The sequence below is a fragment of the Cygnus olor genome, chromosome 13 (assembly GCF_009769625.2).
Source record: "Cygnus olor isolate bCygOlo1 chromosome 13, bCygOlo1.pri.v2, whole genome shotgun sequence".
Classification (NCBI taxonomy): Eukaryota; Metazoa; Chordata; class Aves; order Anseriformes; family Anatidae; genus Cygnus; species Cygnus olor.
Window position 1 is genome coordinate 18,660,619 of NC_049181.1, and position 23,843 is coordinate 18,684,461.

General features: G+C 44.2%; 1 protein-coding gene across 1 annotated transcript; it reads left to right on the forward strand.

The window, feature by feature from the left end:
• The first annotated feature begins 463 nt into the window (after positions 1–463).
• On the forward strand, positions 464–22,989 carry IRS4 (insulin receptor substrate 4). The gene is made up of 2 exons (XM_040572624.1): positions 464–4,021; positions 20,631–22,989. Exons 1-2 carry the CDS (start codon positions 667–669, stop codon positions 20,633–20,635), a joined length of 3,360 nt encoding a protein of 1,119 aa, XP_040428558.1. The 5' UTR covers positions 464–666; the 3' UTR covers positions 20,636–22,989.
• The last annotated feature ends 854 nt before the right edge of the window (positions 22,990–23,843 follow it).

Genomic DNA, 23,843 nt, shown 5'->3' on the forward strand with positions numbered 1-23,843 from the left:
CGGGGGACGGCGACGTCAGCCGCTCGCTCTCGCCGCGCGGCGCTGATTGGGCGGAGGGTCTGCCAATCTTCTCCGAGCTCCCCGCCCCTTGCACCGCCTTGCGTGTTACTCGCGCCGCCGACTCCACGCAGCGCCTCGGCCCCGCCCTCCCGGCGCTGTGTGTGTGAGGCGCGGATTGGCTACCACCCCGCCACTCAGCACCCCTTCACCCAATCAGCGCCGGCTCCTCCAGCACAAGAAACACCCCCTCGGGCCTTCGGCCTCCCCCTCCCCTCCTCAAGTCCCTCCCCCTCTCTCCGATTGGCCCGCCGGCGCCAGACCTCCGCTCCCTATTGGCCGTCCGCCGCGCCACTCCGCGCGGGGGCGCTCCCCCCTCCCTCCGGCGGCGGGGGGAGGGTCACGTGATGTTTTCGCCGTGCCGCGGCCGCGGCTGCCCGGGGGAGCGCGAGTAGCCGGGCGCGGCGGGGGGACGGGGCCGGAGCCGGAGCCACGGACCTCAGCGGCCGGACCGACGGAGCCAGCGGCCGCGCCAACGGCCCCAGCGGCCGCCCGCCTCCCCTGGCGTCCTCTCCCCTCTATGCGCCACCCGCCGCCGGGGGGCTCCTCTCCCGGTGAGGCCGGCTTGCCGCCGCCTGGCCCCGTTGCGCCGCCCGGCCGGCAGCTAAAATGGCGAGCGGCGTGAACGGCGCCGCCGGTGCCGAGGGGGAGCCGGCCGAGGGCGGCCGCTGCCCGTCGCCGCAGCCCCACCACCTGCTGCTGCTGCTCCGCCGCTCGCCCAGCGCCTCGCTCTGCGGGCCCCCCGAGGCTCCCGGCGGCAGCGGGGCCGCCCGGGGCGGGCAGCCCCCCGGGAGCGCGGCCCGCGGGGTGGAGGACGTGAGGAAGTGCGGCTACCTGAGGAAGCAGAAGCACGGGCACAAGCGGTACTTCGTGCTGCGGGCCGAGAGCCGCCTGGCCCCGGCGCGGCTGGAGTACTACGACAGCGAGAAGAAGTTCAAGAGCAGCCTGCGGGCCGCCGGTGGGGCGGCGGGGCTGTGCTGCCCCCCGCCCAAAAGGGTCATCCCCCTCTACCAGTGCTTCACCGTCAGCCGGCGGGCAGACGCCAAGCACAAGCACATCATCGCCTTGTACACCAAGGACGAGTATTTCGCCATGCTGGCGGAGAACGAGGCCGAGCAGGAGGCCTGGTACCAGGCGATCAGCGAGCTGATGAGCCAGAGCAAGAGGGGGTTTCTGGAGCAGGAGGAGCAGGCGGATCAGCAGGTGGATGAGGATGACGAGCACTACGGGGCAGCCCTGAGGCCCGGCACCGTCTTCAAGGAGGTGTGGCAGGTCAACGTGAAACCCAAAGGACTGGGCCAAACGAAAAACCTGACCGGGGTGTACAGGCTGTGCCTCTCCAGCAAGGCCATCCACCTCGTCAAGCTGAACTCGGAGGTGCCCTCCGTCCACTTGCAGCTGATGAACATCCGCCGGTGCGGGCACTCGGAGAACTTCTTTTTCATTGAAGTGGGCAGATCCGCTTCCATCGGGCCTGGAGAGCTCTGGATGCAAGTGGATGATTCGGTGGTTGCCCAGAACATGCACGAGACTTTTTTGGAGACCATGAAAGCGTTAAAGGCCTTTGCGGAGTTCCGGCCCCGAAGCAAAAGCCAGTCTTCTGGTGGCGGTGGCGGCACCAACCCCATCTCCTTCATCACCACTAGGAGGCACCTGGGCAACCTGCCCCCCAGCCAGACGGGCTTGCAGAGAAGATCTAGAACTGAGAGCGTTGTTGGAGGGACGCCTCCGACCACCAAAAGCAGCAACTCCTATCGCTTCAGAACATCCAGCGAAGGAGAAGGCACCATGGCCAGGCCTTTTAGGTCAGTGACGGGGAGCCTCATCCACCTGAATACTGCAAGGATGAACTTGGGCCGGCAAGAAGGGAGCGGAAGGTACGTTAGAGCCGCGTTCAGCTCGTCATATCACACCCGGTCTGCGTCGCTGCCCGTGTCTCATTTTCCCTCCACTACCAGTCCCATCAGTGTTTCTTCCAGTAGTGGCCATGGCTCTGCTTCAGACATGTTGACCAGGCCTTCTAGCTCCTCTGTCTGCGGTTCCCCAAGCGATGGGGGTTTTATCTCTTCTGATGAGTACGGCTCCAGCCCTGGAGATTTCAGGTACTTTCGGGTCAGGAGTAATACACCAGATTCCCTGGGAAACACGCCACCTATCAGAGAGGAGAATTGTCTGAGTGAGTACATGTCCATGAGTAAGCAGCAAGCGGACGATAGCTCGAGAGATGATTATATGGAGGCTGAAAAGTGTTTCAGGAAAAGAACTTACTCTCTAACTAAACCAACTTCTGTAGCAGTGCAGCAGAAAACGACACAAACGACGGCTTCGTTAGATGAAGACTCTGTGGGAAATCATGGGCGATTGCTGTACTCTGAAACACCAAAACTGAAAGGTAACCATGAATTGGAATACAATGACAGTAATCTTGACTCTGTATGCAACCAAAGCAGGAGTAAAGCTAGAGACGATGGGTACATGCCAATGATGCCAGGAGTTGCATCTTCTCTGTCAAGTAGCAGTGATTATCTGCCAATGACTCCTAAAAGTATGTCTGTTCCGAAACAGATAAACAATTCATGGTCACCGTCTCAGGTTGACTCCAGAGGATATATGATGATGTTTCCAAAGGCGAGCTCTTCACCTGTACGAAGTCCTTTAACTGGATTTATTTCTAAAGGAAGTAATGAGAAGATTGTAAACAATGAGTATATGGATATGTCTCCTGGTAATTCCGCTCCAAAGCACCCTGGTGATTCAAATTACATTCATAACAATTCTGTTTCCAAAGGTTTCAGTTCGTATTTTTCTTTGCCCCGAAGCTTTAAGGCGTTATCAGGACAAAACAGTGACCACAGTGAATACGTTCCAATGTCTTCACCTGGAAAACTCCTGTATGGTGGACCAGAAAACGTAAAAAGCATCAACAGCGAAGCCCTGTCTAACGGCATCTTGAAGTCGCCAGTGGTGAAAGGTTCAGATGAAGGACTTGTGCAGAACAGGGCTACGAGGCCAACAAGGCTCCCGCTCGGTACGAGGGGAAGTAATACTATCCCGAGAATGTATGATCGTACTGTTCCACCTGAGCCAGCAAGTCCTGGTGAATACATAAATATCGATTTTAATGAAAAGGCAAGTAATACACCGTATTCCTTATCTGCAGAGGGATCACCGTCATCTCTGGGCTCGAGTAGTGACCACAGACAGTCCCCGCTCTCTGATTATATGAGCGTTGACTTGGATGTACAGTCACCAAAAGTAGCGAAAGAACTTTCCAACTCTTTAACGGATATTTCAATTTATGCAAGTTCCAGTATTCCTAGAAACCAACCAAATCCTGACTATGCTAGGCTCTCCTTTGGTACCGCGTGTGTTAGCGCTGCAAGTAACAGGACTGACGATTACACGGAGATGGCATTCAACATGGCAGCGACACCACCGCGGCCGTTTGCCTCTGAATCTGACGACGGAGTAAAGATTGATAGTCCTTCTTCCATAGTTAACAGACTGTGCATTGTCGATCGATACGCTGGTAGCAGTAGCTTCTCTGTTCCTAGCGCCGATCCTCCCATGGGACCGAAGGTGATCCGAGCCGATCCCCAAGGCAGGAGGAGACACAGTTCTGAAACATTCTCTTCTGCTGGGACTGTGACGACTTCCTCCTCTTTCTTTACTGATAGTAGCAAAAGACACAGCTCTGCCTCATTTGACAATGTTTGGTTAAAACCAGATGAAAACATTTCTGATGGTCAGGAAAGCAAAATGTCCAGGGATACCTCAACTGGATTTCAGAATGGCTTAAACTACATAGCTCTGAATTTACGCGATGATCCTATAAGCTGTGAGGCAAGTACTGCAATGCCAACTTGCCATCTCCAAAATGGTACTTCGAGTTTGGACAGTGGAGCTTACGTAAGCATAGATTTCACCAGGTCCGATGGTCTGAAGTGTAATGCTGCGCGAAAAGGTTTGTAACTTTAAAAGCACTTTCCTTTCATGCTTGCTTAACTATAGGAATTAGATTGTTTACTTAATACTGAAATGTGGTCTTCAAAATAGGGTAAATGTTTCTATAATCTTCTGTATTCTAGTACAACTGGTAGTAGTGCAGTCACCTAAGCATTGAATGAACACAAAAAAGGGACGTGGTCCTTGGCCTAAAGGGTGATGGAACTCTCCTGGGAGGTGTTATCAAACTGTCATCTGCCCAGACTTTTTATGAAAGAATTTTCATAGTATAAACACTAATCATATTTTGTATTGTGAATTCTTGTCCTGAGGTTATGATAGCTTTTTTTCTTTCACCACCTCCTTTTCCTCCTCTTTCCTTCTTATAACTTCCCTTCTTATAACTAGATGACTCCTCAACTGGTTTGAGATTGAAATTTTGTAATTGGTGTTGTGGATAGGGAGCTGAGAACTGCTAAACGGGGTTCAGAAATCAGAAGTTGGGGCTTAGATCTGTTTATGTCAATAAATGTGGGTGAAATTCATATTTCAGGGCTTTCTATGTGCAAATCTGCCTGCATTTATTTAATTGAATCTTAGGTAAACAACTCACATTTCTTTTTCCCTCGAAGGTTTGGTATGCTGCTTTTGAGTTCTGGTCCCCTAAGTATCCTTGTAACCTCAGGAGAAGCCATCTGCTGATGGCTGGGAGGGTGGTGAGGGGCTCTTGCAGCCTGTACCCTCGAGTTCGCCGCCTTTTTGCAGTGTCCGGGGGCTTAGCCAAGCCGTAATGCTTCTGCTGTGCAGTGATCTGCCTTATGAGGAGTGCCAGTGGTAGAGGAAGAGCAGGCTCAGAGGGGTGTATTTTATGTCTGAAGCTTTGGAGAGCAGGCTGCTAGCTTTCAGGTTGGCAGTAGAGCTTGACCAAGCTTAAGGTAAAGTAGTTAGAGGTATGCATAAAAAGTTAGGGTGTTGGGGATGGGCAGGAAGAATAGGGACGCTCCTATTCATGGCTTAAGCTTTTTGCTCTCATAATGAGAGCAAAAGATAATTAGCTGTTGGGGGTATTGTGTATGTCCCCTGCCTAACCAGCAGTGTTTATGCAAGTGCTGCGTTGCACTTTAACGTTTTCTTTGGAAGCATAATCCATATTTTGGTATTAGTGGCCCACTCAGCTCCTTACAGTAATTCACCTACCCAGACAGAAAACTCTGTGTGTTGGAAATGTTTTCCTCTCTGCAAATGTGTGTGTAGTCAATAATTGATGACTACTAAGAGGAAATATTTAATCGTTGTTGGACGTTGATATTTGTCTACTTCTCTGTCAATAGAGACAGCAGTAAAGGGGCAGGCTGTTCCTGCCTTTTATATTTTTAATTACAGTTCTAAACACTGAAATGATAGCTTTTTTTTTTTTTCCTAGTTTCACTTTAAAACTGTCTAAAGGCAGAAGGTAGTGTAGGAGCTTAAAATTGTGTAGCCTTTAATAGGGGAAGGTGTAAGCCTGACTCAGCTAGCATGCCATTCAAAGTCTGGCAGCAGTGCTTGGGGCTGCTCAGAAATGTGTGGTTTGCCTCAGTGGTTTTTTTTCCCTGCTTTGTTTTGTTGGTTGGAATCAAATTTAGAAGACGTTGAAAGTTGCCAGTCCAAGAAGTGCTTTCTTCCAAAGTTAGTCTTTCAGCACTTCAAAGATTTGTCCGCTAAGTCAAAGGCACACTGATTGCCACGGTGGATTTCTTTTTTAGAAGAAGCACCCCCAAAGACAGCAGAATTCTTACTTGACCTTATTCCCCTCATATGACTGTTAAACTTGTAAAATTTCTTAAAAGTGCGGGAACACCAAACAGGTGATTTCATTTTGGCTGTATTGTAAATACTGTGTTTAAAAATATTTTTCCAGAGACTGTTCAGGAATTGTATTTACGTTAAATGATTTGCTTACTGCAGCTACAGCAAAATATCCGCAGGCCTGTGCTTGGGGCTTTTTCCTTATCTATTACAAGGTCTGGAGGGGAAGGAGACTTGCTGCTGGTGTGTTTTGCTGTCAGTCTGTTTTCTGGAAATGACATGCATTAAAATGAGGTGAGAGAAACTGCTTATAAAAACATGGACGCTGGCAGGAAATAAAGCATGAGAATAGTAAGAGCTTAGGTTGGTGGCTTCCCTCTAGTCCTAAAAAGAAAAAACAAAACAAAACAACTTCAAAACAAGGTCTGTCAGTTTTTGACAAAGACAGCATCCAATATTCATGGTGCATAGGAGGAGGGCGGATGGGGTGTGGACACTGTTCATTTCTAGGTGCCTCACAGAGGGGCGGACAGATTTTGGAGTAGTCCAGACTAAAAGCAGCTTGCCAAACGTAAATACAGTGGTGTAAATTGGTGGTGTGTATCTGTTTCTTTAGCAATGACTTAAAGTTAGATTATAAAAATCCTAGTTTTCATTCTCACATTAAATCAGGTTTCTGAGCTATACCAAGCATAATTGTAGAAGTGTACTCCTTAAACAGCTTATCAGTTTCTAATGCAGTGAAGCTTTTATTCAATACTTAAGAGAATGTGTAATCCAGGAAAAAAAACTTTCAAATTCCATCTTGAATAGTGGAAATAAATCTCCATTCTTAAACCTCTTATGTCCTGAAGAGGTGCAGTGCGTCCCTATGTGTAATTAATATTTTTAATACTTTTGCAGACTTTTAGCAGAAGTGCTGTCTTTATTCCTAGTCTTAGCCTGGAAAATCGTCTGTGTGGTCAAATACTTTCTTAAGGAAAATATTTAGCAGATGCATTTACCCTTTAATTCCTAGGAAGGAGCTATCCTGTATTTTTTAAATTCTATTGGGTAAAGAACTTTAATCTCTTCTCCCTAAACTGCACTTACACTCAAAGGAGAACACTTCCCAACATCTGATTATTCGCTTTTCTGCTTTGTTTTTGTTTGCTTAAATGGGATATTGTGTGCAGTGACTCAACTGCATTCTCCTAACTGCTGAGAGTGAAATGGAGAGAGATTTCCAATGCATCATTGCCCCTCATTGTAATTCCCAAACTACTTCTGGTTCAGGTTCACTGATGTGAATCTAACTCTTTTTTCCCTTCTCCATTCATGAAATGGGTGGAGGAGAAGGAGAGCACTGACTTAACATGATAAGTAAATAGATCTGGCTTGCTGTTAACTTTTATTTAGGGTTTAGGCAAAATTGAGGTCAGGTTTTACGATGAAAAAGATGCTAAAAGGAAAATAAGGTTGTGATCCTTAATGCCTGAAGTTTAAGGAGGTCATTAGCAAAACAGTTTCATCATGAAATCGTTACACAATATTGAAGCAAGCGGTTTGCAGTTTTGATTACATGAATCTGAGTCATGAAATTTTGTGCTAGGAGTACAGAACACAAAAGCTACTTCAGACAGGGCTTAGCTAATGTACACCTTGTTATTGGACCTCGTAGAAACTGCGGATGATAATGAGAATGGGGTGGTAATAAACTGCATAATGGGTCATGTATAATAAAAGTTTCTGCAGACATAACTAGAAATACTAAACCTACAAAGATATCCTGGACTACAAAAAACAAAACAGACTGTTCAGAGTAAATGTAATGTTCAGCTTCATAGCCACCTGCCTGTTTTACACCCACTCTTTAATCTTATCTCTACCTGATTTTCTAGTGGCATGTTAAGATACTATTTCAGAAGTTTGCTAAAGTGCAGGATTAGAATTTAAATGTTCCTCACCTTTTTAATCTACTCCTGTGTTAGACTTGTGTGAGATGTTGTGTGTTCTCCGGGGAGCTGAGAGGCAGGAAAACAAGTACAGCTGTAGAGCAAAACTTTGAGTCTAAGTTGCCCAGATCCTTTATGGGAGCTGGTGTGTTTGAAATGCAGAATCTTGAATATGGTAAGCAATATGCACTTTGAGAAATTCAGCAACTGGAGGTTTTAGCTCTTACTAATATAGTAAATTACAGTTTACAGGATACCAGACAAATAACTGCCCCTTTTGGATTTCAGACCAGTGGTTTTTGAAAGTTTGCTTCAAACTGAGGCTCATTTGTATCGGAGGAATACTTAGGGCAGGGACCCATTTAAAAATAACTTGAAGAACCCTTCTGAAATAATCTGAACGCAGCCATGTAGCCTGAATCTTGTAAGTGTTGGAGGGATAATCATTCTTGAAAGGAAAAAAAAAAAATCTTGCTGTAACAGATGCCACTTTAACAGTCTTGAGTGACTTACTGCTATGCTTAAAAATACCCAGGGTAACTTTTTCAAGTAGGATACGAGCTACTGAAGACAGAACAGATTTTTGTCTTGTGGTGTGGGAGTGAGTTAATTATGACATATTTGACCAAGAATCAGCTAGGTTTTACTGGTGCTTGGGTGAGAAAATCTGAGTTGAGAATGTTCCCCTGCTGCTGAGAGAGAGTACTGGTAGTGAGTGTTGAAATGCTTTTGGAAAATCAGCTCTCCAGATTTTACATCCATAGTTGCAGCTAATGGTCATGTGTCTTTTTTTTTTTTGAAAGTCTAAACATTTCTGCGTGTAGCTGTCTCGTAGGTTAAAGCACTGCTGCAAGACACTGGGACTTCCAGGAGAAACCAGAACTGGTTCAAATGGCTTTTTTTTTTTCCCCTTCAGTCTTTCAGTGAAATCTTGAATGTGTCATTGCCTTTTCAGTTTTGCCTCCACAACTTCATGCTGTCCCCTCCCGTGATGTCCCAGGGCCCCTTGCTAGCAGTAGGTACAGCTCGGTGGGGTTTAGGCTCTGCGTATGCTCTTTTTTATGAAAGGATATTTAATAAGTTTTCTTTGTTTTGATTGCTGGGAAGGGAGGGTTTATGCCTTGAGGTTTTGGATGGTGCTGAGAGGTCGTAGTGCTGTGTTGTGACTTGGTGTGTGCTTGTGCGCTGTTTGTGGGCACAGGGTGCTCCCAAACACCTGCTGAATGCTATCCTGTGTGTAGTGCTAAGAAATTTGCTGTTTTTTTCTGATCCAAATCCTACAATTTTAAGTACTATTGTGATCACATGTGCCAGTCTTCAATCCAAAGGAAAGTGGAGTGATAAAACTGAAAGGCAGGAGGTGAGAGAGGAAAGCTTTCTGGAGCCTGGGGATGTATTATTATTGCTGTTTTGTCCTAAAAATGTAGTACTGTCTTATGAGTCATCCTTAAATGGTCAGTAACAACCTGGTTGGAGGTGAGTCCTATTGTCCACCCTGCAAGTTGCTCTTTGGCTTTTTTTGATGTTTAGCTTTTGCACGTTAGCAACAATCCAGTGATGATGGTACACTGTTGTCGTACTGGCTAAAGCAGAGCCTTACAGGTTGAAGCAATTAATAGGGGAAAAGGAAAAAGTATGTTCTAGCTTTAATCAAGCCCTGCATCTCTGTAAAGGTCACTGAGCTTCGAGGTGGTTACAGGTTAGCTGAGAACCTTGATCAGTGGGGATTTGTGACATTCTTGAGGGCAGGGGGAAGACAAAAGTAAATTAGCCTGACTCATCAAAGGCATCGCAGAGGTGTTGCTCGACATCATAGGAATATCTTGTCTAAAAGATCTTGAACATACAAGTGTTTGGATTTGTGGAGATTTTTCTTTGGGTGGAACATTAATTACCTCAGGAGCAGCAGTGTAATAGACTGCTGGGAAGAGTTTTCTGCCCCGGTTAAATCATGAACTGTATCTTGAGGGACAAAAGTTGATTAATTCCAAAGACTGTTTTCCTAGTAATTTCGCTATGTAGCTGGCTGCTAACAATCCAGCTTGCTTGCGCATGAGTATGCGTGTGCTGTGCGCCAGTCATTTGTGAGTTAAGTGTGAGGGCTAATCTTAATCTTCTGAGAAGAAAGGGCTTTTGAAAGAGATGGTTTATACTGAAATTAATATGGTTAAGATTTAGCTATAATTCCAAGGTGATGATACAATTTGATGTGACTCAGGAACATTCAGAACTTTTTAATTACTGCTGGAAGGTGAATGCTGCTTGTGTTCAGTGTATCGTGTGCATGTGATTATCATGAACTTATAAATATCAAACTGGTAAACTTTGCTTCTAAATTTATTGAGGCACTAATGAATGATATCCTCCTTTCACAGGGAGTAGTGCGGTTCTGTTCCCGTGGTCGTGCTGAGCCAACATGCTTTATTGTTTATAGCTCTTGCTCAACAGCTGAATTTGCAGTATAACTTTCTTGGACACCGGATAGCCTGAGCCTGAGATGCTTTTGGGAACTGATGTTCCTTTACACACAGATACCTTGGGATACCTGGAGTTTGTAGAGCTCTTAATGATGTTATGCTTCGTTAAATAAATAAGAACGTGCTGTATGCTAGAGCAAGAAGAGCTACCAATGTGAGCCGTGTGAGAACCCTATTTAAGCCATTGACACGTATTAGGATTTTTGTGGCACCTTGTTGTTGATTGAGCTAATGTGGCCCCAGTGAAGCAGTAAACAGTACAGAAAGGCTTCTGCTTAGGTCTGGGCACCTGTGGTTTCCTTGTGTGAGTACCCAGAGCGTATGGGGGCGGGTGGGCTGAAGGCATTCCTTAGCACAAGCTGGATGCTGGTAAAACACCCATCAGCACTGATGCAGGAACTGGCTTGGAGTACTGCAGTTCATCTTCAGGTTGTTTATAAGTAGTCTAAACAAATAAGGGTTAGGGGGCCAGAAAGATACTTTGCTCCATACTTATGGATTTCTTTGTGTTTTAAGTTGGTTAGAAAAAAAATGCAAGCTGTTTGGGTTTTCAACAACAGGATTCACTGTTGAGTTTGGGCTTCCAGAGTATTTTTGTGTGAGAGACTTGAGGAGGTATTTGCCATCCGTATTTTACTCTGTGGTGTTTTTCTGGGTGGTGGTGGCATTTTTTTGTTTGTTTTTAGAAACGGATGTTTTTAAGTTGCAGATTGTGGTGAACAGGGTAGCAGTCAGAAATGCGTTTAAAAACTGAATAGGTTGGCTCTTGAGGTGGTTGGGGCTCTAGTAGGACAGAGGATCTGCTGATGGAAGCTTGTAGCTCCAGACATGCCCCCTACTCGTGCTTGTTGCAGAACCTGAGCAGGGAGGCAGGGCTGAGGTCCCACTCACTGTGCCACGGGTGTACACGTGGTAGTCCCTGTCCTCAAGAGCTTACAGTTCAGAAGATGAAACTGAAGAGATGGATGAAACTTAATGTGCTGGGGTGGAGGTGAGATAAAGATCAAGGCTGCTGCCATTGGAAGTGGAGATAAGAGTGAGCCTTGCAGAGATAAAAGGTTGCCTGCGAACGGTTGCGAGAGAGGAGGCTGGTAGAGGCGCTTGGAAGGGTACGTGCATGGCAGGGAGCGATGGAAGGTAGAGAGCTATAAATACAGCGGTTGTAATGGTTTAAGTGACTTGAAGAGGATGAGGTAAATGTCAGAACACTGGCCAGGATATTAATCTCGGTGAGAGGAATGTGGGCCAACATGAATCTCCGAGTCAGGAGCATGTCCCGGTATTTACTTCTCCCTTTCAGATGTGGAATGCATGTTGTTGTTTTCTTCTCGTCAGTTCGGTTTCCTGCAGCTGTGGGACTGACAGACATGGGACTGACAGACGTGGTGCCAGCAGGGATGCTGGAAGGTGCAGTGGAGCACGGGGTCACCCTAGCTAGTGTTGCTGCACGGTTGATGCGCTGTGGACTTGCACCCTGTGTTGAGACTTCGCTCCAAAAGTGGATGGGGTCATGAAGCTGCTCTGGCATTACTGTTGCCTTTTTTCACAAGCTTTCTGGGTGGCATCTCTGGGATCCAGATGATCTTCTGGTGTTGGGAAGGAGGTGTAGTGGGGATTTGGGATTGGGAGGCAGTAGCATGGCTTGCAGGGATATATCCACCTTCAGGATTTGTATTGCAGAGCCCCTTGAAAGGAGGAGGTCTGGGTCAGCTGATCGCCACTGTGGCGCTTTCAGCTGCTTGAGGACTGCCTGTGGAAGCCAGAGCGTAACACAACAGCTGTGGCAGGAGGAAATGACTTGAGTTTTGTGTTGGTAGATCAGGTTGAACAGACACTGGTGGTTGCGAGTGGGTCTGGCAGTGGTAGCAGCGAGGCCTGATTCACATGTCACTGCTGCAGGTGTAAGTGACTGAAGTACTAATGCTGGCAAGTTACACGTGGTAAACACTAAGCAGGAGTTGCTTGCTTGGTTAAAACTCGTCTGTGTGTTGGCACCGTTTAATTCTGTCCTTGGTGAGCCCCTGAGCTGCTCCTGGAAGCTGAAGGCCCTATCCTTGGTTGTTGTGCATGTGCTGGGAGTGAGAAGTTTACTTCGTGCACAGTCTTCTTTCTCCACAGCATAAACCAGGGTTTGGGGTATTGAACACATCCTCAGTGATGTGATGATTTCAAAATGGAAGAAAGCAGTGTGTGCCACTGCTCCGTGTGGGAGCACGTAGTGGCTGATAGCAAGATTTCTGTGCAGGCACACGTGGGCTAAAGGCATGGCTGAGGATGGTGTCTTTACGTGGTGTGTGGCCACGTAGCAAGCTTCTGCCTCTGATGGTCATTTACGATAATAGAGGCGAAAGAAGAGAGAGTGCTGAGTGCTTTCAAGTGTCAGTGACTAAAGGGGTTGGGAAGAGCTAAGGATGAACTGGCAGATGTGATGCGTTCCATAGAAAAGTGTCACAAAAGGTGAGTTGGAAGGCGGGGAGCTGGTTATTTAGTCACGAGTGACAGTCCTTTATCTCTCAGGTGTGTTCATCAGAATAGTTTTGCGCACTCAAACCAAAGACCTGTGCCTGCAAGCAGACGCCACCCAGCAGAGGAAGAACAGGGCAGGCTGACAGAACACCTCCCCACAAGCATACTTCCAGCCTCTGATTCTTCAGCTTGGGGGATTTCCTGAGCCTGCTGCAGTTTGTCTGTTTTATAATCCTTTATGGATCTTTAATCCAAGTACTTTTCCAACCTCTTTGATCCTGTGTAACACCTTGTAGTGACAGCAGCCTTTGGTCAGAGGCAGCGCATGCTACACACAGATGTCTTCGTGTCTATTTTGGACCCAGCTTTGTTTGACAGCCCCTTGTTTGTGTATTGGAAGAGATAATGAACCCTATCTTTTCTCTCCATGACACTTAGGATGTCGTATCCTCCTGTGCCATACCCTTAGCCTGCATGCTGTCAGAGGCTTCCTGCAGTTCCTTCACGCAGCAGGGACGTACAGTATATCTGTATTTTTTTAATTTCCTGATACATCCCAGTACCTCTGTGCAGGCTCTTACTTGGCAGTTCCTCACAGGGAAGCTGTTGCACACCTTTCATGAGTTTTTCTGCACTACTCTTGACTCTTCCAGTTATTCCAGCTCCTTTGTGAATGAGGGAATTGGAACTGCACGTGCTGCTCAGTGCCCATATTTGACGTGGTTGTTTACTTTTCCTATTTGTTTCCCAACAGTTCTTAACATCTGCCTTGCAGAAGGAGCACGGGCAGGAAATGTATTCCTCTCTGTTGACATTTACAGACTCCTAACCTTTGTCACCAGAGCAGAGTGAACTGTAGCAGGTCGTGTTGCCATAAGCTGCACAAACAAGAGTTTTTGGGGCTAAAATTTAGCTACGTTTTGTGCAATTTAGGAGGTCAGTCAAAGTACCTTGACACACATGCTGTTAGTGTTTTTGAGAAAGCAGGACTTTTTCATTCTTCTGCAACATGAAAATCTGAAATTGAGAACTTCTGTGTCTTTAAATGGAGAGAAGTTAATTCTTAGCATCATCTTGCTACGTTGAAACAGAAGTTTAGTTTTCAGAAAAACGAAAAAACAACTTACCAAGCTGTCGAGAGCAATTTGAGTTGGTGTTCAGGCCCTGCCAAAACTGCATGTAAGTTTCCTAATTCTAGGAATAGGATTGGTAAAGGAGATGAAGCTAGACTGTGCATAATGCCTTCCTAGAAACTCCACTACTGTTTATTAAAACAGAAAAAGAAGCTGCTGTTGCAAAAGATAAGGCATTTCTGCGAAATAAATAAAAATGATCTTAAAGCATGGGAGAGGTTTTTTTAGCTCGTGAAGTTGCTGAGCAGTAAGGATACTGGAACCATGTTTTGAGTGAATTATTGTACATGGAGTATTTGTAGGAGTAACTTTGTCTTGTAAATTTTAGAAGTACATCTTAAGGAGGAAGAGGAACCTAATTTACTCGTATGTGTTGTTACCAGTGAGTTCAAATAGTTTATGTAATGACAAGTGGATCATGTAACAGTTGCTTTTTGTTTTTTAAAACAAGTTTTTGCTTTTTTTTTTGCCTGTGGAAAGGTCAGTCAAATCATAGGTACAAAATATATTCATTAGCTTAAGTCGAACATGATTGCTTTGTTGTTGAATGAAGAAAGTATGCGAAATATGTGCTTAATGGTAAGCATGTAGTTTAACATACTTCCCAAATAAGGATGTTTTTCTGTGTCAGGGCCTTGATTGGGTTACCTACATAGAGTAACTGCGTATGCAGTGGCTCCAGTAAATGTCAGGCTTTCTGCTACGTGTTTGTAGAGTTGGTGTCCGAGCGTGCAAATTAAGCAGAAATTCCTTTCACAAATAACACCTCTTCGCCTCTAGCAAGGTCTAAAGCTATACCATTAAAATCAATATCAAATAAGAAAATGGTATAGGATAGTAACTGTGTATTTGGTAAGATCTGGGGCAAAAAAAAATAATTCTTACTGATTTGTGAAGAATGTGTTTGAGCAAATTGCCTTCCCCTGCCAGGCCTGCGTGCTCCGAGGAAGGATTGAAATGCAATCCATCACAGTCCTTCTGCCCTGTCCTGGTAGCACAAACAACGTGCTGGGGTTTAGCGGGCTACTGAGCAACAGCAGTATGGTGTGGCCACGTGTGCAGGAAGATCCGGGGCTGTTCTGATGCTTTTGATCTGTGCGAGTCCAGTTAACTCTGGTTTCCCCCCAGCCTGAAGTTCAGGAAATGGAGAACTTCAGTGGTGCTCTCCAGAAGGCATTAAATTGCCTTAGTCTTTGACATGGAGATTTTAAGTATTTAATTATCTTAAATTAATATCTTCTGTAAGCAAAGCTTTTATCCTTTTAGGAATCAGTTGCAAAATTATGTCAGTAAAAGCCTTTCCTGTAAAAACACGCTATTTAGGATGGATTTCTTTGAGAGAAATAGGAGATGTCTGCTCTGTTCTTAAAACCTCTTGGTTTGTTTTAAAGTGGCCTGACGTGTACGACCTTAATAATTCAGATGCAGGAAATGAAGTGTAAATTGGATATACTCTCATCTGATACGTTTTCAAATGGAACACACGGGGTTTGCAGGCTAAATAATTAAGATTGATCTAATCCTCTGCCCCTAATTTTTATAAAACTATAGATTTTTTTCATAGAAAACTTCCAGAGCTCTTTCTCTGTGCCTTCCTTAATTTTAAGCTAAATGCTTTTCTGAGCAACAGCCTGCTGCCATCCCAATTTAAATATTTGCCCTCTTAGTTTCTTTTCTGTCCTTTGGATCCTTTTCTTCTGATTATTTACTCCCTGGGAAGATGACAGCTGTGTGTAGTTTTATAATCCGATCTCATCTTAAACTGGTGAATTTAAATAGACTTGTGTAACGAGGAGAATGTTGGTTTAGTTATCTAAACTCTGCTTATATATTTTGAGAGGTGATCTGTGAAAATTTTTGGATGCTTTCTGCATTCATTTTCCATACTAAATGCTCGTAGGAAGTTGAATTTTAATTCTTGAGATTCTGAGTCAATTTTGAATAAAGGATGAAGCTTTTGTATAGAAACTCTTCATAAAACTGAAGTTTGAATAAACAGAAGAGTCTGCTGTATGGGGCTACGAAAACTACTTCAAATACTATATTTCTAAGCAGTATTTAAAAATACAGGGTTTTGTTTTGAGTTCATTTTTTTTTTCCTTACTTGTTGCCACGATCAGTTATCAGATCTTTTTTTCCCCTCAAGGTACACTGAGCAGATTTTTCCTGGAAAAGCTTATGAAAGTCCAGGAACAGGGACGTGTTTACACTGATGATTCTGCAAGTGCAAGTTATGTTCAGAGTTGTCATGTCTGAGCTGGGCGCTGAGTTTTATTTGGTGGCATACATGTTTTGGGATGGCTGGGCTACTCAGTGAGCATTATTCCTCTTTTCCTAGCTAGTTCACATCTAGGGTTTACTTTCCTTTTAGAAGAGTTGCTTCATTTACTGTTCAGTGTTGAGTCAAATACATTCATACGGTATCTGTAACGAAATGCTAATTATCTGTTTCTTACTGTTGATCAGCAAGTCTCATGTTTGTACTATGAACATAGCAAATTGTCGGCTGATGAATCGTATATTAGGGAGACTGAAATAAGATATCTGACTCTGCAGAAGCTGTGCTGTTTTCCTCAAGCACTTCATGGCCTCTGTTAGTTTACCTTCATTGACTGGTAGAAGAAAATCAGGTGTGGGGGAGAAGAATCCCTGGGGAGTGCCTGAGCACTCCTGTAGCCTCGCTAAATAAACCCATGTCTTTTCCTAAGCATTTTCTAGTGAGGAACCACAGAGGTGGCTCTGGGTATCAGCAGCACAACAGACATCAGCCTTGTTCTCATTAACACAAAACCCATTTTACAGCTCTTTGATTAACTTCTCTTGTGTATGTGCACGTGCGGTGCTCTGTGCAGCTCGAGGTGCCTTCATATGAACAAAGCCAGCGCTTGGTGGTCCCATCAGCGATGGTAGCATGGGGGGATCGCTGCGGATGGTCCTGGGAGGATGCTGCGAGGGGAACAGCATCAGCTGGAGTTCGTACAGCTTCATGGTTTGGAAATGGATGTTGGCTTTGTGGCTGCAACTGCAGAAATAGCCCCTGGCTCTGCAGGACTGGCCCCTTGGCCTCGGGTTCCAGGGAGGGATGTGTTGGTGCCCTGGGGTGGCGGTGGGTGACTGGTGGCCCTCTCTGGTGCTGGGGAGGAATGGCTCCAGAGGTGCTGCAGGGACTTGGTGGGGGGGAACCTTGCACGACCTCAGTCGCTGCCCCACCTTGGATTTCGGGTGGGATTTTTTGGTGTGGTAAGGTCTTAGGAGTTCTCTTGCTACCTATACATATATCAATTTCTATCTATATCTACACATAAATGCTTGATGCTTTTATCCCCCCCCTCCAAAAGAGGGGATGAGTCAGGGCATCAGCCAGCTGTTCTGCTCCAACTGCAATACTGAAGTTTCAGCTTGTAAAAAGAAGTGGTACCAAGGCACAGCTCCAGGTCTGAAACACTCCAGGCTTTATAAAGCTCTTGTCAGCTTGTAGGTAATGTTTACATGAGACTCCCTTCTGTTTGTTTGCAGTTGCCACAATTTTGTTTTAGCTTAAAAATGAAGAGGAACCATGAAAAGTGTGGTTTATCTTCACAGGGAGAAGGGGAACAAATTAATGAGACCTTGTTTAACACACAGCATAGAGTTCAGAGAAGGGGAGGCTCTGAAGCCACTTTACGGTGGTGTAAGACTGCACCTGAGCCAGGTAATCCAGGGAATTCAGAAGCTGTTGCGAAGCTTATCTGAGGATACTTTGTTCTGGTTTCCTATAAATTAATCTGTGTCACTTGGGGCTGTGATGATAGTTACCTCCGAATTAGTCGTTGTGCTGCCTTCTGGTTTTTGCCAGGTTTGTTCAAAGAACCAAAGTTAGGAGTTAAGCAGGTTTTCTTGCTCTTAAGCTTCCCCCCGGCCCTGGCAAGCATCTTAAATGTAATTTGGCATGAGTTTATAAAAGTTTCCAAAAAGTTTTAGGTATAAATAGTGAGTTCTGCTGTATGGGATTGTCCTGTTCAAACAGCTGGTCCCTTGCTGTTCAGAATGTTTTGGGGATATGCGTGGAGAGATTAGAATAACTTGTCAAACAGCTTTCAGGTGTGTCTTGTGTGTTAGGCGTGGAGGAAAAATGCACTGACGAAAGCAGAGACGGTTTTTGAAGTTCCTTTCATGTAAGCTCATAGGTGCAAAGAAAGGAAGGGGTGGGGGGGATGTTGGTAGATATTAATTTTTACTGAAGGTAAGTTTAATGTAGAAGCTTCAACTGTTTTAATGGTTCCCTTGCATGCGTTGTTGAGGTGTGATTCATTGCAAGCTGTGGTGCATGTTTTCATCCTTTGGTCCTACAACAAAATATTTTTCTAAAGAGGAAAACTATTTCAAAAATAATAGCTTCACTTGGCTTTTGTAAAAGCAAAGCCATCACTAACCACATCACACTTTGTGTGTAACAAGGAATAGCTTTTTGTAGTGATCTTATGATGTCTGAAATAATAGAAATGGAGATTTTTGGGTTGAGGGTGTGTTTTTTTTGGCTGTATTTTCCTTGAATTATGAAAAGCAAGTTGCTTTATTTTGGAAATTGCTCTGCATTTGAAAAAACGAAGCTCAGCAACCCAAACCTTGGGGTGGGTGGTGCTGGGACAGAGCAGGGGGGCTCCCCCTGAAGTTGTGGTACCCCTGTGCCTCTGCAGTGCTTCCAGCCCTGGTGCCTTTAACACCGTGCGGGGTCAGTCCTGGCAGCCGGTGCCTGAGCTGGGGGTGCCACAGCTACCCTGGCAGGGGCAGCCCAGCTGAGCTTTTTGCTGTGTTTTCTTTCTTTTGAAGAGGTGGTGTTTTTAGCTGGACTGAAATCAGAACTTCTTTAACTTAGGGTGGAGTTTGTGTGTTTAACAAGTGCATACTTTATGTGATTGGATATGTAAGTAAACATACAGGTTTGCATTATAATACATAACACTTGCCTGTTCTTTAGTTGGTCACATTTTCCTCAGCATGTTCCTGGGGCAGAGGTAGTTGAGTGCTAAGCTTTCTTTAAGACAAGACTGAGCTCTGATTTCCTTGTGACGCCCCCCCAGGAAAGCACAGCCTGGATTAAGCTCAGAACCCCCTCTTTTGTTCCTACAGGCCACGCTGCCCTCTCTGCGGGTAGCAGTGAAGCCTTCCCGTAGTGCAGTTCGTCTCACTGGCAGGGAGTTCTCCCTGAGTGTGGTTTGGGGAGGAGAAATTACACTGTGCTTCTGTATTGGATGCTTCCTGAAGACTTACTCTCTTATGCTAGCTGTTGTTTTTGCTCTGATAGCAAACTTGCCATTCCCTTCTCCCCTGTAACGCCAGGAGACAGATCCCTGCAGACATGTGCACCAGACCTTGAAGGGGAGGTAGAAAGATGTGAGTGAAGTGACCCACACCACTGCCTGGTAGAGGACAGTGCCCTCAGTCTTGCCCAAGAGGACAGAAGCAGAAGGGTTTGCAAATGCTGTCTCTGCACTTCCAGGAGGGAGGAATCGTAATCTGGTACAGCAGTCAGAAGAGTAGAGATGTTGGTTGACACAGTAGCTGCAGACCATGTGCTTCGTGAGCGTAAATGCAAAGTGGAAAAGACAGTGCTGGATACATAAGTGGTCCAGAAGGAGGATGTACAGCTGAAGGAAGTGCTGTGCTTAGATAAGCAAAGAGTAAAATGAATAAAAATGATGGAAGAGGACAGTCTGTCAGGACTGGGAGTCTGTAACGCAGTGATTTGGCAGATAGTACCACTCCAGACTGAAAATTAGTGTTCCTAATTGCTCTGTTGGGAGTGGAGAGGGTCTGTAATGAGCTGAAATATGACTTTCTGTATGTTCCTCAAGTTGTGTTCACACCACTTCAGAAAGTGTTTACCTTCCCCTTCATCATTTTTTTTTCCATCTCAGGAGCCCATTGAGTCACTCTCACCTTGGCATATTCACATTTAATTGCAGAGCTGGCATTCTGCTTCGAGGTCATCCTCCCTCCTGCTTGCATTTCTGCCTTGTCACCCACCCGTATCTTCCTGTAACACAAGGTGATGATTTCCTCCCCATCTTACTGAGCACTCTTGTATTTTGTCTTTTCCAGTCAGTTTGAAGCCACTGGGTTTTGCTGACAGCAGTAAAGATGTCTCTGCACTGTTGCTATGTGCTTTTGTGTGGCAGATTGCCTTTTAGCGAGGAAAACTGTACTCTGAGGTGTTTCTTATTATAACTAAATTATGTTTTTTCCTGAAAAGTTGAGGACAGGGCATGCAGCTGTCGTGACTTGCCACTCCTTGTTTGGAGCTGGAGTTGCAGTGAATGTTTATGTTGCAGTTCTGTACCTGTTGTGAATGGGAGTGCTTGCCGCAACCTTAATTATATCTGGGTGAACAGAGCTGCTCTGCATTCATGCTGCGTTGCGTGCTTAGTAATAGCCTCTGCTATGCGCGTAGCCCAGCGTGTTGAGAGCGTCGAGCTGTCGTTAAATGAAATATTGATAGCGAAATCGGCGATGGCAAACTGCAAGCTTTGATCCTTCCCGTAGCGCGTGGGTTAGCAGCATGGCGCTGGCTGCAGTCCGAGGTCCTGTCTGGCGTCCACGTGTCAGCTCAGTGCTGTGCCGTGGTCCCCGGGCACCTGCTTCAGCCTTCAAGTTTCTTCCCCACCATGCAGGGTGTCTGAGCATGGCATCATCTGGTAGTGCCTCCTCCCCGGTGAGAAAACCCTGTTCTGTATTCAGCAGCTGTCACTTCTGCAATGGATGAGCTCCATGTATTCTCCTTGCTAGAAAACATTTTTTTCCAATATAACTCACACTTAAAATGTCACTGACTTTTTTTTTCCCCTTTCTAGACTGACTGCATTGCCATGGAAACCATTGTTGGAAGAGAAGACTTTTCTGCTGGTAACTCCAGAAACTGTGTGGTGCTTTTGGAAGCAAGGCTCAGCTCCAGCCGGCTACTTTCATTTCCACCAGCACGGACATGGACACACATCCTTTTAATTAGTTTTTCATAGACATCAGCTCTCTACAGTTGAATTAATTTGAATTGAGATTTTTCATAGCTGTGCTTTGGTGATGGAATTTGGTCTTTCCTGTCATATCTATTTGGGAGGCAGCATGAATGCTAATAGGAGATTCCTGTATGCCCCTTTCTTCCTCCTGCCTCTCCCATTAATTAGTTTTTATTTATATTCTGAGAAGTCAAAGCTGGTTTCCGATTGTCTGTTTAACATGGGTTTTGCTTCTCTGGTACATTAACAAGTGATTAGCTTAAAACATGTGTTGTTTAGAAATATTTTGGCAGTTCAGGCTATTTTTTTTTCAGGTGGCTGGGCGGAAGGAGGGAGGGAGAGGTGCACATGAGCTTGAGGGGAGAACCCGTGGGACTGAACTGGTCTGAAAAGGAGAGACCTCTTCTGCCTTTTTTTTTTTTTTAATGTTTTGCTTTCATGGTACAAGAGGTATTTCTTGATCATAGGCTAGAGTATTTTAAATCAAGTGTCTGTCAGAGCTTAAACTGAATTTTTTTTTGCTCAGAATTTTGGTATGTACAAAGTAGGATTAATGGGCTGGTTGTCTTGTAGATTGTTTTTTTCTTACCCTCAAGATACTTGTTTATAAATAAGAATTGTGTAAAACGAGGTTTTTGTTCATGCATTCAAATGGAGAAGTGCAGAGTCATATCCAGTGTTTGTGACTTCTGCATTATATTTGTCAGCTGTAGCTTTTTAAAGAGAAACCACCCTAATTGATCTTACTTTCAACCAAAGTCCCATTTTAATTTGGGACTATTTTTGTTCTTTCTTCGTGGCATAATGGGAAGAAGTAAAATACTGGCTCATCAGTTGTCCTTATCCTGGTTAAAAAAGCGCGAACAGTGATGATTTGACACTTAAAATAAATTGCAGAAAAATCAGGGCTTAAGTGCTTTACTCTTGTACTGATTTTTTTTTTTTTGTTGAAATGAGTTTAGGCTTTTTAACACTGCTACAAACTTAAAGAGCGTGACACTAGTTGTTGGTACATGCAATGTATAATAAAAGGCACTGACGATTGATAAAGGATTTAGAAGTGGTACACAAATCCTCATGCTGTACTGCACCACACAGCTGGTAATCCTCTACATTGTATATTGTACAACTGATTTGTTGGGCTGCCTCACCTCTAACATACAACCTTGAAAATACTAGTACAGTTTTGATTGTTTGGTGATGTGTACTCAAATCTATTTTGAGTAGTATTAAAATGTACATGTCACTAAAAACATGAAGACTTTTTTTTGACACACGGTACCAATCAGTTTACACAGTGTCTAGTGACAGGAAAAACTGTTGCTAGAGGATTTAAAAGCACAGACCTGTTTTTGATTCTGGAAGAGAAGTTCAAGTTGGTACAGTTCCTTGTTGCTGCTAAACATACACTAATTAAAAATATGACCACTTTTCTAGACCATGATACTGTCTCACCATATAGCTTTCATTTGGTCTCGTAAATTAATAATGCAATATGTAGACAGCTTTTTATAAAGCTTTACATCTTTTTTAGGAAATCAAAATTTGGATGAAGGTAGTTCTAAACCTTTAACGTGAAAGGAAAAGGTTGTTTTGAAGAAAATAATGATCTTACACACTTCATATTAGATCCCTGAGGCTGCCATTGTACAATATACAGCACTGATTTAATAAATGCTGAATAAATAATTAAATGGGTAACCTCAAGTAGAGTGGTACAAATACTAACAGGTACGGCATAATAAATATGCAATCTTTTTGAATCTCTTAGTTTACAGCAACTAATTTATTCAGTATTGTGCTGGAAGAACATTTTCAGAATATGTAAAACATATCACTATATATACTACCTTCCAGCTACCCGTTTATGCTGCTGTATAGTACAAAAATACCAATGATGGAACAATGTTTGTCCTGTAAATTTAATTTGATATTGGACAGTTATTGTCTGTACAAACTAAAACATATATGGTTGAAACTGTTCATTATATTTGCTATTTCTGCTTCACAGATCTGTTTTAAAGTTGAGCTGATTGATCTGGCTTTGTCTTCCATTGTAAATATTGTTATGTTGTTTTCTTTGTAAAACACATCGCGTTTGCGGTTTTGGGAGACTGGCTTGAAGCTCTGTATAGTGTTTATATTTATCTGACTTGGCTTTCCATAGAGCTACTTGCAGTAAATACGTGTTCATGTAGCTCTGTGTCTGGGTTTTATTTTTAAACAAACTTTTGTTTTATTCTGTCAAAAATGCATTTCCTGCTGCTGCTTTCTTTTTAGAGTGGTTTTGTCACCCTGCTTCCCTGAAGATTTGGAGAAGCTTTTAGCATATTTCAGGGGAGTGATTCTCAGCCTTTCCAATTTTCTCTGCCACTTAGCGTAGAAGGTTACAGGCAGCAAAACACCCAGAAGTTTTCTTTGTCATAGATCTGTAGTGCTGGTAAACAACTGAGTTGTTGACTGGGGGGTGGTGGAAATCAGTGCATGATACTTTCTGCTTTAAATGCAGAATATTACGTCAATTTTGGGTTCGTAGCTTTGTCTATGACTGGGTATAGAAGTTTTATTATCAGCATGTAGTAGTCTTGGAAGGAATTCTTTGCAGCAGAGTATCAAATAGGTGGCTGCCGTTAGAGTTTATGCTAAAAGGGAACAAGTATGGCTTGCTGTTTTAAGTTTCGTAGCAGTACTTTGGTTTGAGATGTGCTAAATATGGTCCCAGTATGTAAAAACAAAACATATATAGATCTCGTAATTTCGGGTAGCGTACCCACTTGTACAAACAACTGAGCTTAAGCTGAAAAATAACTATAAAGTGTAATGCCTTTTCAGATTCTTCCTGATGTGAACGATATGTCAATTCGATATAGAAAGAGTTTTTATCCATAGATATGAGCATATTTTATTTTCACAAATGTGGGCAATTACTTTGAAATGCCTTGGATTATATTTTTTTCTTTAAAAATACCTAATTTCCTCCTTATTCTGTTATTCAGAATACTGCATTAAAACAACTCGGTAAAAGTCAAGTTTGCTGTAAGAATAGGGTTT

What these genes read in the sequence shown, in the direction of transcription:
- IRS4 (XM_040572624.1), top strand. Translation starts at nt 667, where the DNA reads ATGGCGAGCGGCGTGAACGGCGCCGCCGGTGCCGAGGGGGAGCCGGCC.